This window comes from Glandiceps talaboti, chromosome 2 (genome assembly GCF_964340395.1).
Source record: "Glandiceps talaboti chromosome 2, keGlaTala1.1, whole genome shotgun sequence".
Lineage (NCBI taxonomy): Eukaryota > Metazoa > Hemichordata > Enteropneusta > Spengelidae > Glandiceps > Glandiceps talaboti.
In genome coordinates, this window is record NC_135550.1 from 13938002 (window position 1) to 13960483 (window position 22482).

Below are 22482 nucleotides of genomic sequence, written 5' to 3' on the forward strand. Positions count from 1 at the left end.
TTCTTGTTGATGACTAGATGTCGTCATTTTCAGTATCACTTTCTTCATCGTCTGTATACATGATTTCATTCCACAGTTGAGGATACTCTAAGTTTGGCATTTCACACCGAAGACGGAGAACACATGCGTGATGGATGCCAGCAAATCGACGTAGTTGTGGGATCATCAATAAGACCATACCAAATCTATCGTACCCTACTCTCCCAACTCCTTTCCCTGTAATGTAAAGATGAAAAAAAGATGTCATTGTTTCAACTATGATGAAACACTTTGAGTCATGGTATTATAATGCTATTTACTTTTCCGTCAACCCTAGGTTCTCATGTGGTTGCTATACACAGAGTTATTGTTGCTAGGGATTTTTCTTATAAATTTTGAATGCTTGTTTCATAACCTATTTATCTTTGTGTTTGTGCAAGTCACTGCGGTTAAAGCCCTGATTGGATTTGTCAAATGTGCTACCCAACTAAGTTAGAGTTGACTAACAGCATCTTGTGTACTATGCACTTGAAAACAAATGTTTAAAACTGTTACTGTAACTGCTTTTTTACCACATGGAATTGTGCAAATTGCTTACCATAACAATAGGTTTCCATTGCTGAACAGATGTTACCTTGAAGTCTATCAATGGCTGTAAGATCTTTTAGACCTGGCCAATCTGTACAAGAGATACAATTAATATATGGAACAATCAAAACAGAATTTGAATTTGATATTGCAAGATGGTAGGATAATATAATTATACAGTTGAAATTCTTACGACTACATCATGTACATGACTGTTCATAAATATAACAATAAGAAGTACTTTGTGTTTTACTGTACTTTACAACCCATAACACCAGAGTAAAGTGTTTGCTGTATGTACCACAATCGTTTATAGCATCCATATCAAATGTAACAGTATACTGCTAATTGACCACACTGGAAAAGCCACATGCTAGGTTTGTAAATAAACCAATTGAAACAGTATACTTTTACACTTGATGTGAATGCTATAAATGAATGTAGCACTGTGATAGAGAAAGTGCTTTACTTCAATGTTGCTCTTTGTAATAGAGTCTTCTCAGTTATGAAGAAGTATTGTTAAACTTGTCAAATTTGTGACAAAATTTACACTTACCTTCTTTTGTCTCATTTATTGCCATCACTGCATACCATCACTAATAATGCAGTACAGGGTTTACCCAAGTCAAAAGAAATGGCTTGAATTTCGGATTAGTTTTGACCCTGAACTATGTAGATTCAAACTGATGAAAATAATTACTATAAAAACAATTGCAGAGAACACAAAATAAAAGCCTATATCTTACCTACAGCTATCAACTGCAGAGCACATAACAAGGCAGTTTCTGTAGTATCCAGTCTCAGAGGTGATAACGCTTTACCAAATATTTGTAGCTGTGAACTAAGTACTGCAAACTGGGGGAAAAGTTGTATCACTTTCTGCCTCTCTTCTTCAGTCATGGTGAAATAGTTGTAGGTCTTCTCTCTCTCGTTGAAATCTTTGGCAAGGATAGTGACTACGATTTGAAAGACTGCATTCTGAACCATGCAGATCTGATCATCGATTGGTAAGGAACGGAATCCTGCCACAAACAAGAATAATACAAGGGAATATAATGAGTATGAAATATAATAAGCAATGTATTTCATGTGTGTTTGTTGTACGATTTTTGGACACAGGAACTTTTGGAAGTATAATTACACAGAATTACTGTCCAATTTGGCTTGACCTCCATACCCCTTCACTGAAAATGATTAGCCAGAAGTTACGATGCTTATGGTATATTCTGTTCAATCTCTCATATCATAGGATTACAAATAGCTGTGTTTTGAAAATCTAAACACATAATTGCCCAATCAGCTTCTTGTCACCATGGAGTATATTCAAATATATGCAGATGAGACACATGCAAATGCAGTGAATGTAGATTAACATGTGCAGTTGAAATGTGTGTTAATCTGCATACACTTCATTTGCATGTGTCTCATCTGCATACATTTGAATATACTCCATGGTGATGACAAGCTGATTGGGCAATTATGCATTGAGATTTTCAAACAGTATTGACAGCATTTTGCAATTCTAGTTACAAGCCTACAGTTTGAGAGATTGAAGGGAATATACCGTAAGTACCGTAAACAGGCTAGAAAATGATAGAAACTCTAACAAAATCTAACAAATTACAAAATCTTACGAGAAATGAATATTCATGAACTCTAGGTTCAACGTATCAAATGAAAATTTCTCAGTACTCACAGAAGGTAACAAAATTTCTTGGAAGCGAGTCCCAAATTTTCACTGACGTCTCATCAGCATTGTCAGAGGGGTTAAAATGTGACAAAATCTTACAACTGTCAGTGGAATTTGAATAAAAAATGCAAAAAAAATAAAAAAATTAGATAAAAGACACATTTATTTGCTGAAACATGAGACATTCACTTGATATATATATTCCCTTCCAAACTTAACAGCTGTAAAGTACAGATCTCAGTTCCTTACCAGGTATTTTCTTAGCAAATTTTAGAACACAATGTACATGCTTAGAGAACAGATTCATCATTTTCTCCCAGAGATTCTCAGTTGTGATGGATCCCTCGTCTAGCCTTGGTATTGTTGGAGACTGAAACATAAATAACACAAACTATCAAAAAAATTCCAATAGTATATACCACCACAAATAGACTAGGTTCAAACACATGCAAAGAAAATGTGTCGGGTTCATACTCTGGTTGCGCTAAAGTCACGACAACTCTCACATCTACATCACTGGTTCTGCAGTGTACAAAATGAGTACAAATGTACCAAATTTTTTATTACTTTCTCAATTTTTCATAATTATGCTTGACAAAATATCATAATTCTAATATTCTTCAATATTTGTCTTTGTTCAATTGGAAAATATGTGTGATCTAAGAGGTTTGTCACTATACTCGTCTATAGATTCTGAGTGACAAGGCCCCTTAGGTCACTTGCATTTCCTTTGCTTAACAAAGAAAACTATTCAGGACTGATATGCAACCGATTCTATTTATTGGATTTATCCACGAACTAAGGGGGCAGTGATGGAAAAAGGAAAACCTGATATAATCACAGCCATAAGTCAAAAGTTATTTTCAGTCAAAAAAATGCTGTATTTTTAGTTTTAAAGACATGAACATCCTCTAAAGTCGTTTGGTTACTCTATGAAAGGAAATTTTTTTCAAAAATTTTGAATTATAGCAAAACTGAGTAAAATTATTGACTGTTCTTGTCAAACTACGAGGAATAAACCATTAATAAATCCAAATGTTAGAAATTACTAGGACTTACTTCAAATCTTATGGTTTCCAAGTCGTTAGCAGCAGCCATTATAGTCTCAATGAATGTTGATAACTCAGAGTCACTCATGAGAAATTCATGCTCCAAACTAGCACCTTTCTTTTCAGAAATTTCACTAGATTGTGGTACTGAAACAAAGGCCATTGAAGTGTGTGATAAATGTTCTATCATGTGAGATACTTCTTCCTCAACCTGACTCTGGCATGGACTTGAGTGACTTGGTAGGTTTTGGCATGGACCTGGGTGACTTGGTAGGTTTTGGTACGGCATAGAGTAATTTGCAGGATCAACTTGTTGTTGGTAAGTTGAGGAATCTAATTCGCCCTGAAATCTTTGCTGATGTATTTCATAATCTATACACTGCATTTGTTCTGATTCATTGCCTCTAGTTGAAACTTGGGATTGAATCACATTTTGCAGACTACAATAACTTTCTTCGGCGGGAAATTCCTGTTTGATAGATATCTCAAAGTTATCCCCAGCTTGATATGTGTTGATTTTTCGGTGGGTTGAAAGAAATGGTTCAGGTATTACATTGACTGCTGGGAGAGTTGAAGACACTGTCTGATTTGTGGCTTTAACGGCTTGACTAGATCCTTTGACTGGGTCAGAACCAGGAAAACAGTCAGTTCTGTCTAGCACTGTGGAATGTTTGGGCTTTACTGAATCATCATATTCTGGTGTGACTTCTGATTTTATGACATCTTTTTTCACTTTACTTGACTGCATAAAGGAGAAGTTACCACCAAGAATCTGTTGTTTGACATGGTTTGGTTGCCGTCCTATTCTGCTACCTGCAATGAAACACAATATTGTTTTTATTTATGTCACACAAATCTTCACAAAGAAGTTATTTCTTCATGAATTTGGATGAGCGTGAACTGACGATGACTTTCACAGTGGCATTCATAACAATGATGTCATTGAACTCAATGTAATGCTAAACAACTGGAATAAAATTTTACAAAAGTGAATGATCACACTGGAAATAAAATTTTTCCCTTACATGATTATTAGACATTCTTCACTGTACAGATACAATGGCATGCTAATATAATCATTAAAAGTACCTATTCCAACTTACCTTCCACTGACATCCCAACTTTTAAGCATTTACTAAATCTGCAGTGTCTACATGTATTCCGAGTTGTACAGTTTATTTGGCAATCTTTATTCCGAGGACAAACATATCGATCACTGTCTCTTTCCTTTATTGTCCTCCTGAAAAATCCCTGGAAAAAGTGAAAATGTATGGATTTAGTAATTGTGTTGAAATCCTTGGAAATTGTGAAAATGCATGCATTTCAAAAATCCCTGGAAACTGAAAATGCATGGGTATAGAAATTACATTGAAATTCCCTGAAATAATGAAAATGGATTCAATAATTGCAGTGCAATTGCAACTACTTGGATTTCTGAAATAATCTTTTACACATATTTTGTTCATGAATTCTGTGGCCACAACCAAATTTTAGCCCTCACTTTGCCAAAGGGAGCCCTCTTGTGATCCTTACATGCAAAATGGCTGCACCTTCAGTAACCAGAATATGGTGTACTGATGATTCATTTGGCCATGTTGGGCTGTATAGGATTTCATGAACATGAACATAGTCAATAAATAATTATTACCTTGCATCCTTCACAGGTTATAGCACCGAAATGAAAGCCTGAAGACTCAGCTCCACATACTTGACAGGGAATCTGTGCGAACGTTGCTTGTGATGATTTACTAGTTGCAGTCCGACTACCTATATCAACAAACCACACCAGATATAAACCGAATGCCTTCTGTAAGACCTTTCAATTAGTTCCTTCACCCATTACCAGATTGTGTAATTCTTAGTTACCATACATGGTATATCAATTAATTTGTCAATTTCATTAATTATGCAAACGACAAACTCATTAAAAATAAAAACTACAACAACCGGCCATAGAGGACACATGTACCTTGCTATCATCAGTGTATATGTCAAACTATATGAAACTGTCAGTTTGCCTTCTCCAGATATTGCCAAATTACCGAAAATCATTCATTATGCAAATGACTCAATATAATTAAAAAGTATATCAACACACCATATAGGACACATGCATGTTGTTATCATAACTGAATGTACCAAATTATTTTTAATTTGAAGCTTGTATTCTTAAGATAAATGCCTAATGTCCAAAAATCATAAATTATGCAAATGAATGCATTGATAGGATATATAGGACAAGTGCCTGTTGTTGTCATCAATGTATGTACCAAATTACATCAAATTTTAAGCTTCCATTCTCCATTTCAGATAATGAAATTAGAAGCATGTACTTTAAGATATTGCTCATTAATATTCAAGGGGTGTTTACCAAAACTTAATCACTCATAGCCATTACCCTAAAGGAGAGTTCCAAAATTAGTTTGAATAAAACCAGACATTTTTGAGAAAATAATGACACAGACAGACAGACAGACATACATACAGACAGACAGGCAGACAGACAGACAGACAGACAGACAGACAGACAGACAGACAGACAGACAGACAGACAGACAGACATCACAATACTTAGATTCTATACGGAAGGTAAAAACTATGCAGATCAAACTATCTACAATATGTTTTGAACAATTTATGGTTCTGTTGATGTTACATGACAAAATAATATAACTAACAGAGAATGAAGGAACACCACTAATCTCTGATCTGTAATCCATGTAATGTGATTGATTTATTCGCCATATAATGTCATTGAAATTAGAGGGTAACGAAAATAAATTGTATCAGTCCTGAAAATGTAAAACTTTGCCATCAACATTTTTGCAAACAGTTAGGGTACTATCATGTTTAATATTTGTATATATATATATATATATATTCCTTTCATATGCAAACACAGAACAGACATTAGGTAACTGGGTCATATACTAATTCACTTTCACTTTACCTTGTCTAGACATAGTTTACCAACCAAATATATCTGACTCGGTAATCAAGTCAGAGCCTAGTCTCCTCAGACTGAGATTTAATGCAGCGACCCAGCTGTCTTAGTCTCTGTTATTGTGAAATCAACATTCCAGACAAATCAACACAATTATATATCACAAAATGTTGACATGGTTAGTAAAGTATAGTGACCTGGTCATTGGCTTTTGGTTGACTTTAGGTCTGTGTCGTTTGTGTTGTAAGTATTTAAATTTAAAAGTTCTATATTTTAATTTAATAAACAATAAATTTTTTGAATTGAACTGAATTGAAATCATTTGACAATGAATTAGCATATTAGACAACAGATGGCCGAGTTGCATGAGTTGGTGGTAAACAAATTGATCAAATTTACATATAAGATAAGGAACATCTGGTGGCAAAAATGATCATGTGATATCTACTGGCAGTTTCAAGTTCACACTTCGACACTGCAGAAAGAAACTTTTATGTCAAACTTCGTGAGTGGGTTAAGAACATCCCGCCATCAGTAATTCTAAAGTGTAAACACATGGTAAAGTTTCCTAGATTTAGTCATATTTTCAGAACAAACTGTCTTGCTGTACGAAGTGTTCTATTTCTTAATTCTCCAATGCTTGTGGTCCCAATCCCCATCCCGAACTTCATAAAAACTCAGCTTTCCTGACAATGTAGATATAAATCAAGTGATCAAATATCTTAGCAACTAACAGAATATAACAAGATTAATACAATATATAATAAGAATAATTATAATAACAATAATATTCTTTATTTGTATTGGATAGTTCTTTAAATGTTCCAGTGAGCTCTGTTCCTCAGGGGTTTTGTTGTTTGGTAAAGTCAAACTCAATGCTATTAGTGTGGCAAATTCAATCAAACTCAATTAAAGAGCTCAAAAGCCCAACTGAAGAAGCCAGACCATTTCCAGACCATTGTACCATTGTCAACCAATTTTGAGCACAGCTTGTATCAGTACCTAGCAGTGTACTTCTCTAACTATCTTAACTTGATACAAACTGAAGATTGTTACATTAAAAAAGGTAAAATTATGACAATTTACTTGTATTTCCCTGTAGATTTAATTGCCAAAGTATCTTTGGTTAGTTTTTTCTTTAAGTCACATTCCATTCTATATAACTGCACAGTCTGTATATTGTGTTTGTCTACTTCTGAATCATCTTCATTTTAACTTCTTTTACACTTCATCAAATGTTATGGAAGTATTGTGACCAACGAGTATATCTTGTCTCTGGGTCGAAGTAATTAAAAAAATGAAATGTAAAATAAAATAAAATCCTGATCTACCTACCCTATTTCTGAAGTCTTGTTATCGGAAGCAAAATGTTTTGTTTTTTTGTTTCTTGTTTTATGAATACTTGAAGATCATGTTACAAGTGAAAACTGTTATACTATTACATCAAAGTCACCCACAGAAGTTACATTTTATCACAAACTAGTTGACAGTCATTTGAAATGTATGTGTCTATACTACATTTTTAAATTACATTTTAAAAAAAAATTGAAACCAGAGCCAAGCTGATAAAATCTGATGTAGAAATATGGCTTGAATTCTTTGCTTAGTATCTACCTCAGAGGTAATTTATGTGCAGGAAATATGGTCTATTGCCTTTATAAATTGTTGTTTGTTTACAATTGTTTTTCTTCTGGGAGTAAGACTGTCCTTCTACCTTGCATTAACTCCCAGGGTACAGAATTAGATGGAAAAGGCAGCAATTGCTCTTGGGACAAAAAATAATGCCAATGGTGTTGTAGTATAACTGTACAGTTTTTTGTTTGTGTTTATCTGGTTGCCTATCCAGTCCTGTTGTTACCTTTACCATATATGCTATCATTTGACTGTTGCCATGGCATAGTCTGGTTACTAGCCATATTTGCGCTTATCCATTTGCCTAATGATCACTGTTGTTACCCTTGCAATATACACCACCATTTGTTTGTTGCTATGGGCATGGTCTTGTTGATAGGCATATTTTCATACATTTTTTGAACGTTTATGCCCTTGGCCATTAATGTCTGTTATTATCTTTACAATATACTTCATCATTTGGCTGTTGCTATGGGCATGGTCTTGTTGCTAGGCATATTTGCATACATTTTTGGAATCTTTTTTCCTTTCCAGTTTTCATCTTTGCAATATAAACCATCATTTGACTGTTGCTATGGGCATGGTCTTGTTGCTAGGAAATCTTCATACATTCTAAATATCCATATTCACTTACCTAACATCTACCCATCCCTTTGTAATATGCATCACCATTTAGGTCATGATTGAGGTGTGGTGATGGTTGCTAGAGTGTTTTGTCAGTATGTTTTGAACAATAACTGCAGAATAACACCTCCAGAAACATCCCCACCAACTTTCAGCCCCATTTCCCATGTAGTTTTCAAGATGTAATTTTTTGACTAAAATTGAGATTTTTAGACCTAATTTGCATATTGCCGATGGGATCATCCTTCATCTACACATCTGCAGATGCATCCCCATTAAATTTCAGCTCAATATGTTCAGGAATTATAGATTTTTGGCCAAACAGACACATTTTCAGACCTAATTTACATATCACTCATTGGATAATTATGTCATGAACAATTCTTAATTTAAACACCCCTAAGAATATTCTCACTAAATTTCAGACTGGTTTGCCCAGTAGATTTTGAGTTTAAGACTTTCTCCAATTCCCTTCTGTAATTTTTTTAGTCTTTATATAATTGAACTGTATGCTCTTTCGTCAGGAAATTGAATATTTTAACATGTTATTTACATATCATCTAAATATTTAAACAAAACAATAAACATAAGTTGGGCACTGCTTCAAATGCTACCATTTATCATCCATGTTAGAAACTTGACTGTCTATCTCCAGTTTGATTGTCATCAGTTACTTACCTTTCCTGGCCATGCCAACCTTTAAGCATTTCTGAAATCTGCAAAATTGACAATGGGTTCTAGTTTGTTTGGTGACAGTGCATTCTTTACTCTTAGGGCACACATATTTTACATACTCCCCTTTCTCATCTACCTTGGTACTTCGGATGAAAAATTTCTGTAATGAAAAAAAAATGAAATTATGAATTCATACATCAGAGTAAGGCATGATTGATAATACCTAATACATTAAACCCCAGGTGCTACCTAGCTACCTACCTAGCTACCCACCCACCCACCCATCTACCTACCCATCTACCTACCTACCTACCTGCCAACCTACCTACCTACCTACCTACCTACCTACCTACCTACCTACCTACCTACCCACCCACCCACCCACCCATCTACCTAGCTAGCTAGCTACCTCCTACCTACCCACCCACCCATCTACCTGGCTAGCTAGCTAGCTACATGCCTACCTAAACCTACCTTCCTACCCACCCACCCACCCACCCACATACACACACACACACACACACACACACACACACACACACAGGGTAAAATATAAAAAAGAATACAAACATCAAATCGGTTCAATTTAAGGTTACGTTTCATGGTCACTGATCATTGAGTTATTAGTATTGTTTCGTTGATGTTCTAATACTCACTTTACATGCTTCACATGCATAAGCTCCAAGATGAAAGCCAGACGATTGGTCACCGCAAACTCGACACGGTACGTCCAATTTCTCAGCTGTTTTCCCAATCCCGCTACTTCTGCCACTCTCTGTCGGTTGAGTCTGAGATACAATATGACTGCCGTCGGGTTCCATTTTGTAAACTAAAACATATACAGAATAGAATCATAAAAACAGAACAGTTATGAACCATTTATAAAAGTGTCTCGAAATTCTTCTCTGTACATCCAGGCGTTCAGAAGTTGTACTGGTATGTTTAAAGTTGTTACTGGCCGCAGCTGCGACTGTATCACGGACTTCCAGGACGCGAGTTTAGAGTGAGTGTCCTTGACATCAGTGTACTTTTTATCAATATCGTATGGAGGAAAACAAGCTCCAGTTTCAAGGTACGGTATTGTTCTGACTTTTGCGTCCTTTGGCAACATCGGGTCCACAAATCGTGAAATATGTGAACGTTATTTAAAGTTCATTTAGTGTTGCTTTGCATTGACGGTCTATGCCACACGGAAACAGTGAAACAGAAATTGGGTCACAGAGGAGTCCGTCATGATTTTCTACTGCCATAGCGAAAGATTCCCCAGGTTGGTACAAAAGACTAAATTACTCCCTAAGTAAGGGCTGTTCTTTCAAAGGGCCATCTGAGGTCATGATTTGACCTACTTTGTGTGAACCATTTGCGGTCATCAGTGATTTTCACTTCTGCTCGACTTGATAGGGAACCGTGATGATATGAATAGATCTACTAACTACTAGAACATAGTCGTTTTCAGGCTGTTATGAAAAAGCATTAGGGAGATTAATTACAGGGGGCAGGAATGAGGGTGGGGTAACTTTTTACAAATCGGTTCTCATGGGAGGGCCATATTTTAGCAAATGGAATTAGGATAGGGTCACATTTTAGTTAAATAAATTAGAGGAGGTCACATTTTACTTTGACTCATTTTATCATCTATTATTAAAACGTCTACAAGAATAAAACCATTTAGGAAAGGAATAACAGTTTGCAAGCGACTGTGAATATAATATCATTATCGCGTTCTACAATTTTTTTTGTAAAAACAACCATGTTTCAATTAATATATACGTCCATACAATCTACATTAGATATGGTATTTGATATATGGTGCTTCCATTCCATGTCATGTGAAGGTTCAATGCCCAAGTAAGAGCACAGGGAGCTCCAATCTGATTAAAATCCGATGTAGATGTCGGCTAATCGTTCATTGCTATTTTACCTTCGTTATTTTGCCTGAATTGACCTTCTTGGTACATGTTTACATTTTTTAGCCTGATCGCCTCCTCTAGAGAGGAGAACAGTTATGAACCATTTATAAAAGGAGGAGGCGATCAGGCTAAAAAATGTAAACATGTACCAAGAAGGTCAATTCAGGCAAAATAACGAAGGTAAAATAGCAATGAACGATTAGCCGACATCTACATCGGATTTTAATCAGATTGAGGGAGCTCAGGCTCAGTAAATTTTGTTTACAAATAAATACAAACAAACAAGTAAACAAACAAACAAACAAACAAACAAAAGCATAAACAAATAAACCGACTAGGGGTCTCGCCATTGGTGACTATTGGGACAGTATTTGTTTGTTTGTTGTTTATTCATATATTTATCTACTCATTTATCGGTTTATTTGTTTAAGTTTTTGTTTTTGTTTGTTTGTTTGTTTGTTTGTTTGTTTGTTTGTATTTATTTATTTATTTATTTATTTATTTATTTGTAAACAAAACTAACTGAGCCTGCGCTCCCTGTGGTAAGAGTGCTGCTTGACAATATTGAGTATATTATCTTCCATGTTATATTTTATATGTCAACATATTTCTTTCCTTTTCTTTTTTGGTGATATTGATAACAAAACACTTTGCTGTATTGAATCCCACTTGCCACTGGTCCTTTTCCCATTTGGTTAATTTGTTGATGTCTTCTTGCAAGATTTCACAATCCTTCACTGATTTTATTTGTCGGTATATAATACAGTCATCTGCAAACAAGCGCACATGTGATTTGACAGATGATGGTAGGTCATTCATGTATATCAAGAAAAGTATTGGTACATGGTCCTTATAATAGTAGTAAAGTTCCTTGAGGAACTCCTGATGTAACCGTGGTGAATTGGAAGCTTGATAAAATTTCATTTAAGTTTAGCATATGCACTGATGACAAACTCCTTCATACCCGTATATACTACGTGTTTAAGAAGGTGTACACGGGTTCGTGGACGACATCGGCTTATAAAATACTGCAAGTGATGACGTCACACGCACCGTCACGAAGGTGCTAATTGTGAAACCTAAGCTTAGAGTTTATCGTGAAATAATGATAACGCACAGCCATGTTACATTTTATTTATTTAGATTTATCTTGACAATTGGTAAAGGTCAAAAATTGTATATAACTGTATTTGATAATAAGTCCGAAAATAAGGAGTAGTGTTTTGAGTACCTATAATATAGCCAAATGTTACATTCGGGAATACCGATGTTTGCGTTCAAGTTTGTCCGACCCGGTAGGTGGCGATATGACAATAGCTGACCGCTCAAATATACGGTCATGCAACTTCGCCGATTTTCATTCTTAGATCAATCGCTCAATTGAGAATGAAAACTAAGTAAGACATTTGGGAAATACAAAATCACATTCTTGTAGGATTTAAGTCAAAATTAACAAGAAATTAACGATAGTGAACGCGGTTTCAAACTTTTTGAGTTATTAATAGTTGTATTCTAACTAGTTCATATTCCCATTCCATATATCGACTCCTCAACACAATGTTCGATAAAAATTCAGGTGTTGTCTTTTTTCAAAAGCCGGGCGAAAGCAATGATCTGCAACGTAAAAATGACATTCAATAAGTAGTTAAGTACGAAAGCCGCTGAGGGCCATCTTACTTCCTACTTCAATTTACACACTCGTACACATTTCTCACTTCAAAATTTCGTGTAATGGGGACTTCTCACTTCAAAATTTCCCTACAAACTTCTCACTTCAAAATGTTGACGACCCACAATTCCCGGCTGTAACAAGATGGTGGCTGTTGGGAAATTTTGAAGTGAGAAATGTGTACGAGTGTGTAAATTGAAGTAGGAAGTACGATGGCCCTCAGCGGCTTTCGTTAAGACATACAATAATCTGATTAAAATCTGATGTGGTGAATGCTCCTAGATGTCTTTATTTTACCACTATTTCCATCGTTTTGTATCGGCGATCACCCGGAACAAAACGATGGAAACTGAGGTAAGTGAAGACATCTAGGAGCTCTCACCACATCAGATTTTAATTAGATTGGACATAAAAGTATATATTTTCCATCTCTGTGTGAACATCTGTTTTCAGAAGCTAGAGAATGCAAGAAGATATTTTTAGTCATATTTAAGTGATTATTTCAATGACTTTCCTGCTGTTAATTAAAAAAAAAGTAACACGTACATGTATTGTGCATGCCATGGGTCAGGATTTGACCCATGTCTTCATATCCCTATTAGTTTTGTTCACGTTTTTCATAGTTGTCAGGTGTACCTTAGGGCCTATACTAAAAACAACAGTATTTAAATTTACAGGTGTGGTGGCGCTGTTCATAACTCGTGCAAGGGTCATTCGCAATGTATCATTGTTATTGTATGTAAGTCTGGTATATATGATATATTCAATAATAAACAAGTGTAACTAGTAAACAGGTTCAGGAAAACCCTTGTGCCCTGAACTTGCCCCTGTATGCAACCAGCAACCACAACAGTGAGGGAATTTTTTTAAATTATATGTTTGAGACATGAACATGCAGAATATAAGAGATATTGTTAGAGACATCATGCCACTTCATTTGAATTCAGGGGAAAATAAACAGTCAAATAAGTCCATTCCAATATAAAATATTTCAAATAGGTTTTATTGTTTTGGGAAATTCTTCACTAGAACACAACAAATAAGTTCATATACTGGAAACTAACACTTGCAATAACTGAAATATGGTCCTATACGAATCACAGTCAGGTGTTTGGTTTTGACACAACATCTTTTTTCAACATACACTTTTTTAACGTTCTTATCACAGCAAAAATAAAAAAAAATTGACTTTTGTACTGAGAAGGGAAAGCAATACATATACAGCAAACCCTACAACACTCAGTTGTATTTTTTTTTTCGGACAGCCATGATTACTAAAAACAAACCTGCATTTACACTACATACAATTTCACAACTAACTCTATCACGGTAACTGTGCAGCCATTTTGAAGACAATATACAGATAGGCAAGTAGCCCCCAGCTGTTAAAGTCAGCGGTTTCGTCACAGTCATTACACATCTCTTCATATCGATATCTACAACAGGTGCATAGTACACACCTATTCTGCTTAGCCCATGTCATTCTCTCCTATAATCAAAGTCTCAATCAATTAATCAATCAATCAATCAATCTATTGGATTATTCTTTTTAACAATGTTGTGAAAAAAGTTTGGTCCCTCTGTAACACTAAGTTTCTCTAGGAGAATACAAAGTAATGGTAACAATTGCTAAATCTCTAGAATTGCTATCATAAGACAAATTGAAACTTTGGCATGTAACTGTACAGGAATTGCACTTGTTGGTATCAAAAATCTTCATGAAATTACACTACACTCTATTCCTATGACTAAAATGTGGCAGAGACCAAAACCTTTCATAGAAAACCAACAATCATTTTTTTTTTAATTTTTTTTTTTACTTTTTATTTTTTTTTAAATTCATTTTTTGCTTGTTTATTTTTCAATCTGATTATGAATGTATGAAATGACTTTTATGAAACTGCAGTAGTCAGAAAATGTGTGTACATCTCACCATACAAATCCATTCTATTAAGAAGAGTTCGGACAAAACAAAACACCCAAACTACCACAGATATTGCTATGGTTCCTGGTAATACAGTACTTTATAATTCTAAGTACAAACGTCAGTATCAAAATACATATGTTGATTTCATTTTTTGTATTTTTTTTTACTTCTTCAAATCAGTGATCTGATAAATATCTAAGTATTTGTAAAATGTTGATGATGTCTTGGACATAATGACTGTACTTTTTGTTTCAGTTGGTTTTGTCGACACATTGTCTGTATTACTTCTGAAAGTCGATCTCCACTCCAAGATGGCAGTTATACAAAGGCTGTGATCTCCCTCAACAAAATGTTTCACACAATTCAAAGATTGTCTCTGATGGTTGTCAGTGAGGAGCAGATCACCTCAGTATTGTCAAAACTTTCTCCCATACAGAATTTGTCTTGCATATTTGTTTCGATATAGGGTTAGTGTGAAAATTGTCACACTCTGAAGGCATATCAGTAAAAATTTCTGACAGAAACAACTATTATCTATTTTGATTTGTTTCCTTCTTTAAAGTAGTTACAGGTTAGTACTCATCAGAAAATACAGGAAGAAATTTAAATTCTCAAAGCAGAACATCCGTACGCAAGTAGACTTTCAAGTAAACAGCGCCCTCTTGTGGTATAGATTTTTTGGCAGGAAAGGGTAAAACACCCAATAACCGGTTGGTTGGCCTGCTACTACTGAAGAACCATCACTGCATCCTTTTATACTTTCATCAACCTCCTTTTACGATAATGTATTTTCAAGAAATTTAAAAAGTTGCTTGCTGATGATTTATATACAGATGCACGAAATATTTGGGAATTTCTCTCTCAAAAGACGAAAACAGTGATAAACTAAAGAGTGGAGGATTAGCTTTCAAATACAGTGTATGACTTCCATCACCAGAGGGCACTGTTTATTGGAAAGACATAATGTTGTGCATAATATAAACACACCAAGATTCAGCCTTTCAATCATCTGTGTGTATAGATGATGTGTCTATTGTATATATTGCATTATTGATACTGTGCTGTTTGGAATAAAGCTATAGAATTTTAGTTCAGATATCTAAAAAAAAGAGAAGATCATTATTCTATTTTAATCAAGTAAAATTCGTTGAGAGAAAGAGAGAAAGAGAGAGAGAGAGAGAGAGAGAGAGAGAGAGAGAGAGAGAGAGAGAGAGAGAGAGAGAGAGAGAGAGAGAGAGAGTCATAACAGTAAAAATGGAAAAAAAGTAATATGATACAGCACAAAAAGAAGACAAGTCATGTCAGGAATAAGTAGTAAATGAAAGAAAATAGACAAAATTCTCATTAAGTCATGCATAATATATTTCTTATTCAAAACTAGAGCATTCTAAAATGGGGACAGTTGACAATCCATCTATCAACTTAAAATTCAGACAAAACCAAAACTGAATATGATCTTAACTTGACAAATATATCTAAGCAGCCAATACAAAAGTCTAATGTAAAGTGAAACAACAAGAGGGCTAAACAGAATAGGTTGTTCTCCTTCCCCCAACCAAAAAAATGTTGGCGTCTTGCACTCACTGTAAATTCATCTATAAAATATGTTACATAAAACTAAACATATAAATACTGCATCACAAGGTAATAAACAAACTCTTGATTAGCACTTAATTTAATCAAATATACACGAAAAATTAATTAAAATATGTACATATATACAGAAATGGTATCATAATAATAATAATTATTGTTATAGTAAATAAAATCCATATATTTTTTGTGTGTATTTCAAAATGGCATGAGATTTTTTTTAAGAAAGTGGTAACATCCTCTTTGGCTGGGTTTGTGCAGGAACAAATCTATTGGTGTTCACTGCTATCTACACATAAGTTAAAAGAAGTCAATCATAGCTGGCTATAAATAAGTTGTATTATTATCATTATTTTTGAGAGAGAGAGAAAGAAAAAAAAAAGCCCCGGAGCAGTTGTTGTTATCTACTGAATACGATTGTGAGGAGTTGAAACAGCAGATAAGGAAGACATAATATAAAAGAGATACTCATTTTACATCAACATCCTTTTGAAGGTTTTGTCAGCAAAATTAGGAAATATACATTTTTTTTTAAATTTAATAGTAGAGAAAAGAAAGCAGGAACATCTTTTTGATGGCAGTCTTCTCTTGTTAGCTGGCCACTCAGAACACTTTCTGGTTTTTAGATGTCATATGATTCTTAGCATGCATACAGGTGGCTTTCTTCTATCAATCAGTGCGTTGCTTCCGGCTGGTTTTCTTCTTGTGATGTGCAATCATGATCAACTGTATGCACACATGTACGGGTATACTTCATCCGTCAACTAATGCAGTGTTTTCCAAACTTCTCAAAATCATCCTGTCATTTAACAGTACACATTTCTGCCATTGTTGGATACATAGATCTATAGAAGCCATGTTTGGGTTTTTTTCACAGCTTGTCGTCTCACAAATTCAGTGGGAAATATGTCTTTTCAGACATCAAAAATTTTCCGAGTATTATAGCCTGGAATTAGGCTGGAGGCAAGTGTTTCAGTAGGATGCATCTGTGAAGGTCACACAAACAATATTACAGGTGGTAATGTGTCTTTGAAGACCTGACACAAACATGGTGGTAATATGGCTGTGAAGGTCCTGACAAACCTGCTGGTGATATGGCTGTGAAGGTCCTCACAAACCTGGTGGTAATATGGCTTTGAAGGTCCTGACAAACCTGGTGGTAATGCGGCTGTGAAGGTCCTCACAAACCTGGTGGTAATATGGCTGTGAAGGTCCTCACAAACCTGGTGGTGATATGGCTGTGAAGGTCCTCACAAACCTGGTGGTGGTGGTGGTGGTGTCTGTGAATAGCTTGCTCAGACTGGTAGGTGACAGCAACAAGTAATCTCACACACTGTACTAAAGTGAACTGGATTGTACTGTAGTTGAAGTGATGCCAAAGTTTACACCTTATCATCTCTTGCATATAGTATGCCTTTCTAGTCAAGATATCTGTTTTAGAAAAAAATGATGACAGTTGTCTTTGACAGCACTGCTACACCATCAGTTCAAATGTGACCGTTCTTGACTTATCATTGTATGTTTTATGCTGTTTCTTCATAATATTTTGTTTGGCTTCCTTGGTCTCTGGTTTATAAATATCTTTCTGAGTCCTAGGAACATTTGTATTTAAATGCTGGATTTCTTGTAATTCCACACTGTAGTCGTGCGGACTATTTGTATTGTCTCTCCTTTCTGCAAAGATAGGATTTTTTAATTGTCTAAACTTTTCTCTTTCATTATTTTTATTGTCACTATTGTCTATATTGCAATTTTTCGGAAGTTCTGTGTTAGGATTAGTGTTTGGGTTTGTGTTTGTATTCGTATTTGCATTCGCATTTGCATTATAGAGTGCTCTTTTCCTTTTTCCACAGTAACAAAAGAATAGTGCGGCTGTTGTAATAAGTCCAATGGATCCAATGATAGAACAAATTAAAGGAATCAAATGTGTGGATTCTGGAAAGCAAGAAACGAAAACAACACATTACATTAGTAAAGTGACTTTATGCATCTTGTTTGTCAAAATAAAAAAATTTCTACCAAACACTTGAAAACATGGACATTGTTTAGACTCTTGGTGGCACTATAGTCTCTCATCTCTTTGATCACATTTTGGTAAAACATACAGAAGCCCACCTCAAAGTCTATCAAATCTGAAATAATCTACCTTGTGATTGCAACAGTATAATTCGTGTTATACTCTAGTTGGTTCCACATATAATTTGCATATATCTAATCCTATTTACATATTCAATGTTTGTATGTTTTGTCTTACCTAATCACATATAATTTGCATATATCTAATCCAATTTACATATTCAAAGCTTGGAGATTTTGCCTTACCTGATCACATACTAATTTGCATATTTATGAGCTAATTTACATATTCAGTGACAGTAGGTTTTGTCTTACCTGATCCTCCAAAATCTATGTGAGTTGTTTCTATTTGAATTTCCACCACTGCTGCTAACACAGAACTATTTTGGGGTTTTGTACGCACATATTCAGCTATGCTATCTACTAGAACTTTAATTGTTGTCTTTATGGTCCCAAACATGGACTAAAAAAAAAAAAAGAAGATAAAGAACATGTTTATTATTGTTGTAAACATCATATTCATACATATACAAAATGTGTAATATAGCATAATGAACCTATCTTGAATATTTGTAATATTTCTATACAATATCCCTACCATGTTGTGTTTTAAAGTTGCTAAATTCGAACATTCTTCACACCAGAGCTGTTATTCCTTTCGCAACACTGCAAAATTACGGCGCGTTTTGGACGGTGTCGTAAAAGAGGCTGTGGTTTATGACGATGAATTCCAAACAAAACAAGCATTTGTAATTTTGAAGAACTTCAAATATTATGTTTCTATATATAAGGTCAAAAAAATTGTTTCTGGTCAGTGCATGCATCACTTTAAATACCCTCATGTCGGTCTTTTTTTTTGCGTTTGTCAAGCCCATACAGTCTGCAGATCCAGGGGGAGAAACACAAAAATGACCCTCCCTACTTCAGTGAAGACAACTGAAGAGCCAATCCTGAACAAGCAAATGACATCTACCCCATATATACACTTGCTCTTAAGTACTAAATAAAAACAACAGTAACTGTCATAAATAGTAGATTGAGTGACAGGTTTGTTGGAATAAAAAAAAATCATGTCATCACGCCACTTTAGACAAAATGTCCTGACCAGAAACAATACTACCTTTTTTGGCCTAAGCATTGCTGCATGATGGGAGTAGGGTGGATGGTGATCTGCATGACAGGAGGTGGGTGGATGGTAATCTATGTGACATGAGGATGTATAGTGATCTCCATGATGAGAGAAGGGTGGATAGTAATCTGCTTGATGGGAGGAGGGTGGATGGTAATCTGCATGACAGGAGGAGGGTGGATGGTGATCTGCATGACAGGAGGAGGGTGGATGGTGATCTGCTTGATGGGAGGAGGGTGGATGGTAATCTGCATGGCAAGAGGAGGGTGGATAAGTAATCTGCTTGATGGGAGGAGATTGGATGTTGATCTGCCTGTATGTTGAATACTTACCACTGCTACAACTATTGAATCACTGGATTGTACAGCTCTGTCACAAAGTATGACAATTGAACTATCCATCAGAGGTATAGGTGCATTCTGAATTAGTGAGCAGACATATAAAATGGACACACCCTGAAAATGAGAAGAAGAAGAAGAAAACAAGAAGACAATCAATACCAAATGAAATTAATGAGTATATCATCTTGAGTAGAATCTACATACATAGTTTGGGCAACTTGTAAAAAATAACTACTATTAATTTATACATAAAAGTGTTTCAAAAGTGACAATAGAAAAATGAAGAGCTCTGTCTTAATATGAAATCCAACAGAGGACACGAGGAAACTTTACTGGTAGGAACAGTGCTAAAGATGAGCATTATAAGCAGCCGAGTACAAAAAAACAGCAACCACATGGTGAGCATTTTGTCAAAGATTAAGACAACAATGTAGAGTTACTTCATTGCTGAGGGAGTGATCACATATCTTGGTATGTCAGTCAATGATTATTGCTATGGTTTTATCAACCCTGGTATTAAACTGAGAGAAGGCAGTACGGTTTATAAAACTCTTGTTTATACATGAGGAAACTATAAGTTTGGATACAAACGGGATTTTAATATTCATACATACATCATACCATATACTTTAGGTAGGAAGCCCTGTTAAATTGACAGGGAAACTTTGGTAGATTTTATTTAACTAATTTTAGTCTGTCCACGAATGACTTCATTCATCCCAAAAGGGTAAAATACAAAGCTATATAATACATACTTCTAGCAGATAAAACACGAAGCTATCTTGACCTCTAACATTTCAAGAAAGGTCAACTTTTATTTTATGCAGGCAATAAAAGTAGATTTGATTCAATGCTTCACTTTATATTGAAGTCTGAAGACAGCCCTGCATGTGGATAAGAGTCATAAAAAACACACAAGTCTGAATAAACACAATAGGTCCAATTTGCTTCAAGTCAAGAAGACCAAAGCTCATCAAATCTTGAGAGGTACCAAATCACTAGACGTATTGTTTTCATGCTATGGGTGCATAGTAATATAAAATCACAGCTTCAGGCAATCAAATCACCCGTACACAGACACTCACGTTTCTAAAATGGATTTTATTGCAAGAGAATGTCGCAGTCCAGAGTTACCCAAATTTTTGCTGTCAGTATGTCATGAATCTTATTACTTTGACTGTCAATCCAAAGTTTTCCCCCTGAACTACAAGCAAGACGAAGGGTTTCATTGCTATGATTGTCTCAATCCAAAGTTTTCCCCTGAACTACAAACAAGACAAAGGGCGCCATTGCTGTGACTGTCTCAATCTGAAGTTTGAGGTATTAGGGTGGTCGCAAATCAAATGTTGGTAATATTGATAGGAAGGTAATAGCAGGACATACTTGTAAAATTAAACAGTTTGAAACTGATGCATCAAAATTAATTTTTATTTCATTTATATTTTTATTTGTCAAATGATTGTCCAAGGACTTCGTTTTCACTTTTGTGTTACAGTCAACGGCCCTGTTTAATTTCAATACTGTACAAGTCCATTATAACTTGTGTACCGAAGGCCATACACCTTATACTTGTAATGTGCATGGTGTTCTGTATACAAGCTGTCTTATTTGCTGTTACTAAACAAACTGTTTACAACCCAAAGTTTAAATGTTGACATACCAGAGGCATCTTGTCTTTGTCAAAAAGGAGAGTGATCATGGCACAGCGGTTATTAAGTTGTCCTTGGTTGGGCACACAGTTGCCCGTTGCAACAGGCGGTTCGGTCACAACAAGACCATTGTTACGACACACTCCCATGGCATCACAGGGTTCTGTAAAACACTCTTCTTCTGATACTTGGGTGACTTTGCAGTCCTGATCTCTTCTACCACATCTTACAGAATTGAGACGATTTCCCTTGTTGTCAGCTTGACAGTTACCGGGCCCACACCATAACTGTGGACAAAGTACATACAATATTTATATATCTGCTCATAATCAAATATGTCATTTTTACTTTAAAAATGAAAACATATCTGAATTTTTGTTAGTAGTACACGTATGTATTTGAAATTCACTCTGAATATCAGAAATTTGCTTTTCACTTGGAGAATTTTGCACAAGAGATGTTAATTTGTTGAAATTTAATGTGCACACTTTGATATTAGATTCACAATTACTACAATTGTACTAAAAGATTGAGCAATTTACAACAACATTTTCGACAAGTTGTTGTGGTTACAACTTACATGCTACATTATAAATATCGCAGTATATAGTGTATACTATGCCATGAACAATATATACCTGACTGTACATCCATGCTCTGTACCAGTAACAACTTAACATGTTGGTTTGTTGTGTTCTTTCTCAGCCATCAAGACAGATTTTTTTGTCATCTGTGACGGAGTAGTCTCAGATGGCTATTTTTTATAAACTGAGACTCTCGGTTCATGGTCTCAGTTTAATGTTTTAGGTACCTTTATATCAATCGAAGATCGATCAACAATATTGTGTGGTCAGACAATTCATTGAATTCTAATGGATGCATGAATGGTTATACTTTCTTTCTAAAATGTAAGTGATCATAAAACAGACAAACCTGACAGAAAGTAACATTTCGGTCTAATATAATATAATATAATATAAATGTTCATGGATAAAGTTAAGAAATAT

At 35.1% G+C, this 22482-nt stretch overlaps 2 protein-coding genes across 2 annotated transcripts in view; both read right to left on the bottom strand.

Moving 5' to 3' along the window:
* On the bottom strand, positions 1 to 10002 carry LOC144444522 (putative nuclear hormone receptor HR3). Its single transcript, XM_078133967.1, has 7 exons — positions 9838 to 10002; positions 4410 to 4557; positions 3317 to 4119; positions 2507 to 2627; positions 1314 to 1589; positions 578 to 658; positions 1 to 216 (listed from the first exon to the last, which is right to left on the bottom strand). The coding sequence occupies exons 1-7, from the start codon at positions 10000 to 10002 to the stop codon at positions 14 to 16; spliced, it is 1797 nt and encodes a 598-aa protein (XP_077990093.1). The 3' UTR covers positions 1 to 13.
* Positions 10003 to 15994: 5992 nt separating this feature from the next.
* LOC144447196 (protein jagged-1-like) overlaps positions 15995 to 22482 on the bottom strand; it is a 61666-nt gene continuing 55178 nt past the window's right edge. The window contains exons 20-23 of the mRNA XM_078137103.1: positions 21487 to 21762; positions 19818 to 19940; positions 18672 to 18819; positions 15995 to 18215 (exon numbers count right to left, since the gene is read on the bottom strand). Coding sequence (XP_077993229.1) covers positions 17755 to 18215; positions 18672 to 18819; positions 19818 to 19940; positions 21487 to 21762 — 1008 coding nt within the window. The 3' untranslated portion in view covers positions 15995 to 17754. The remainder of the gene's footprint in view (positions 18216 to 18671; positions 18820 to 19817; positions 19941 to 21486; positions 21763 to 22482) is intronic.

Bases quoted from the DNA above. Each gene is read 5' to 3' on its own strand.
- LOC144444522 (XM_078133967.1), bottom strand. From the start codon at position 10,002: ATGGAACCCGACGGCAGTCATATTGTATCTCAGACTCAACCGACAGAG. The intron at 4,120-4,409 runs GTAAGTTGGAAT...GTTTCATTGCAG, and splicing joins AGTTGGGATGTCAGTGGAAG to GTAGCAGAATAGGACGGCAA. The intron at 659-1,313 runs GTAAGATATAGG...TCTCTTGTACAG, and splicing joins TCTGCAGTTGATAGCTGTAG to ATTGGCCAGGTCTAAAAGAT.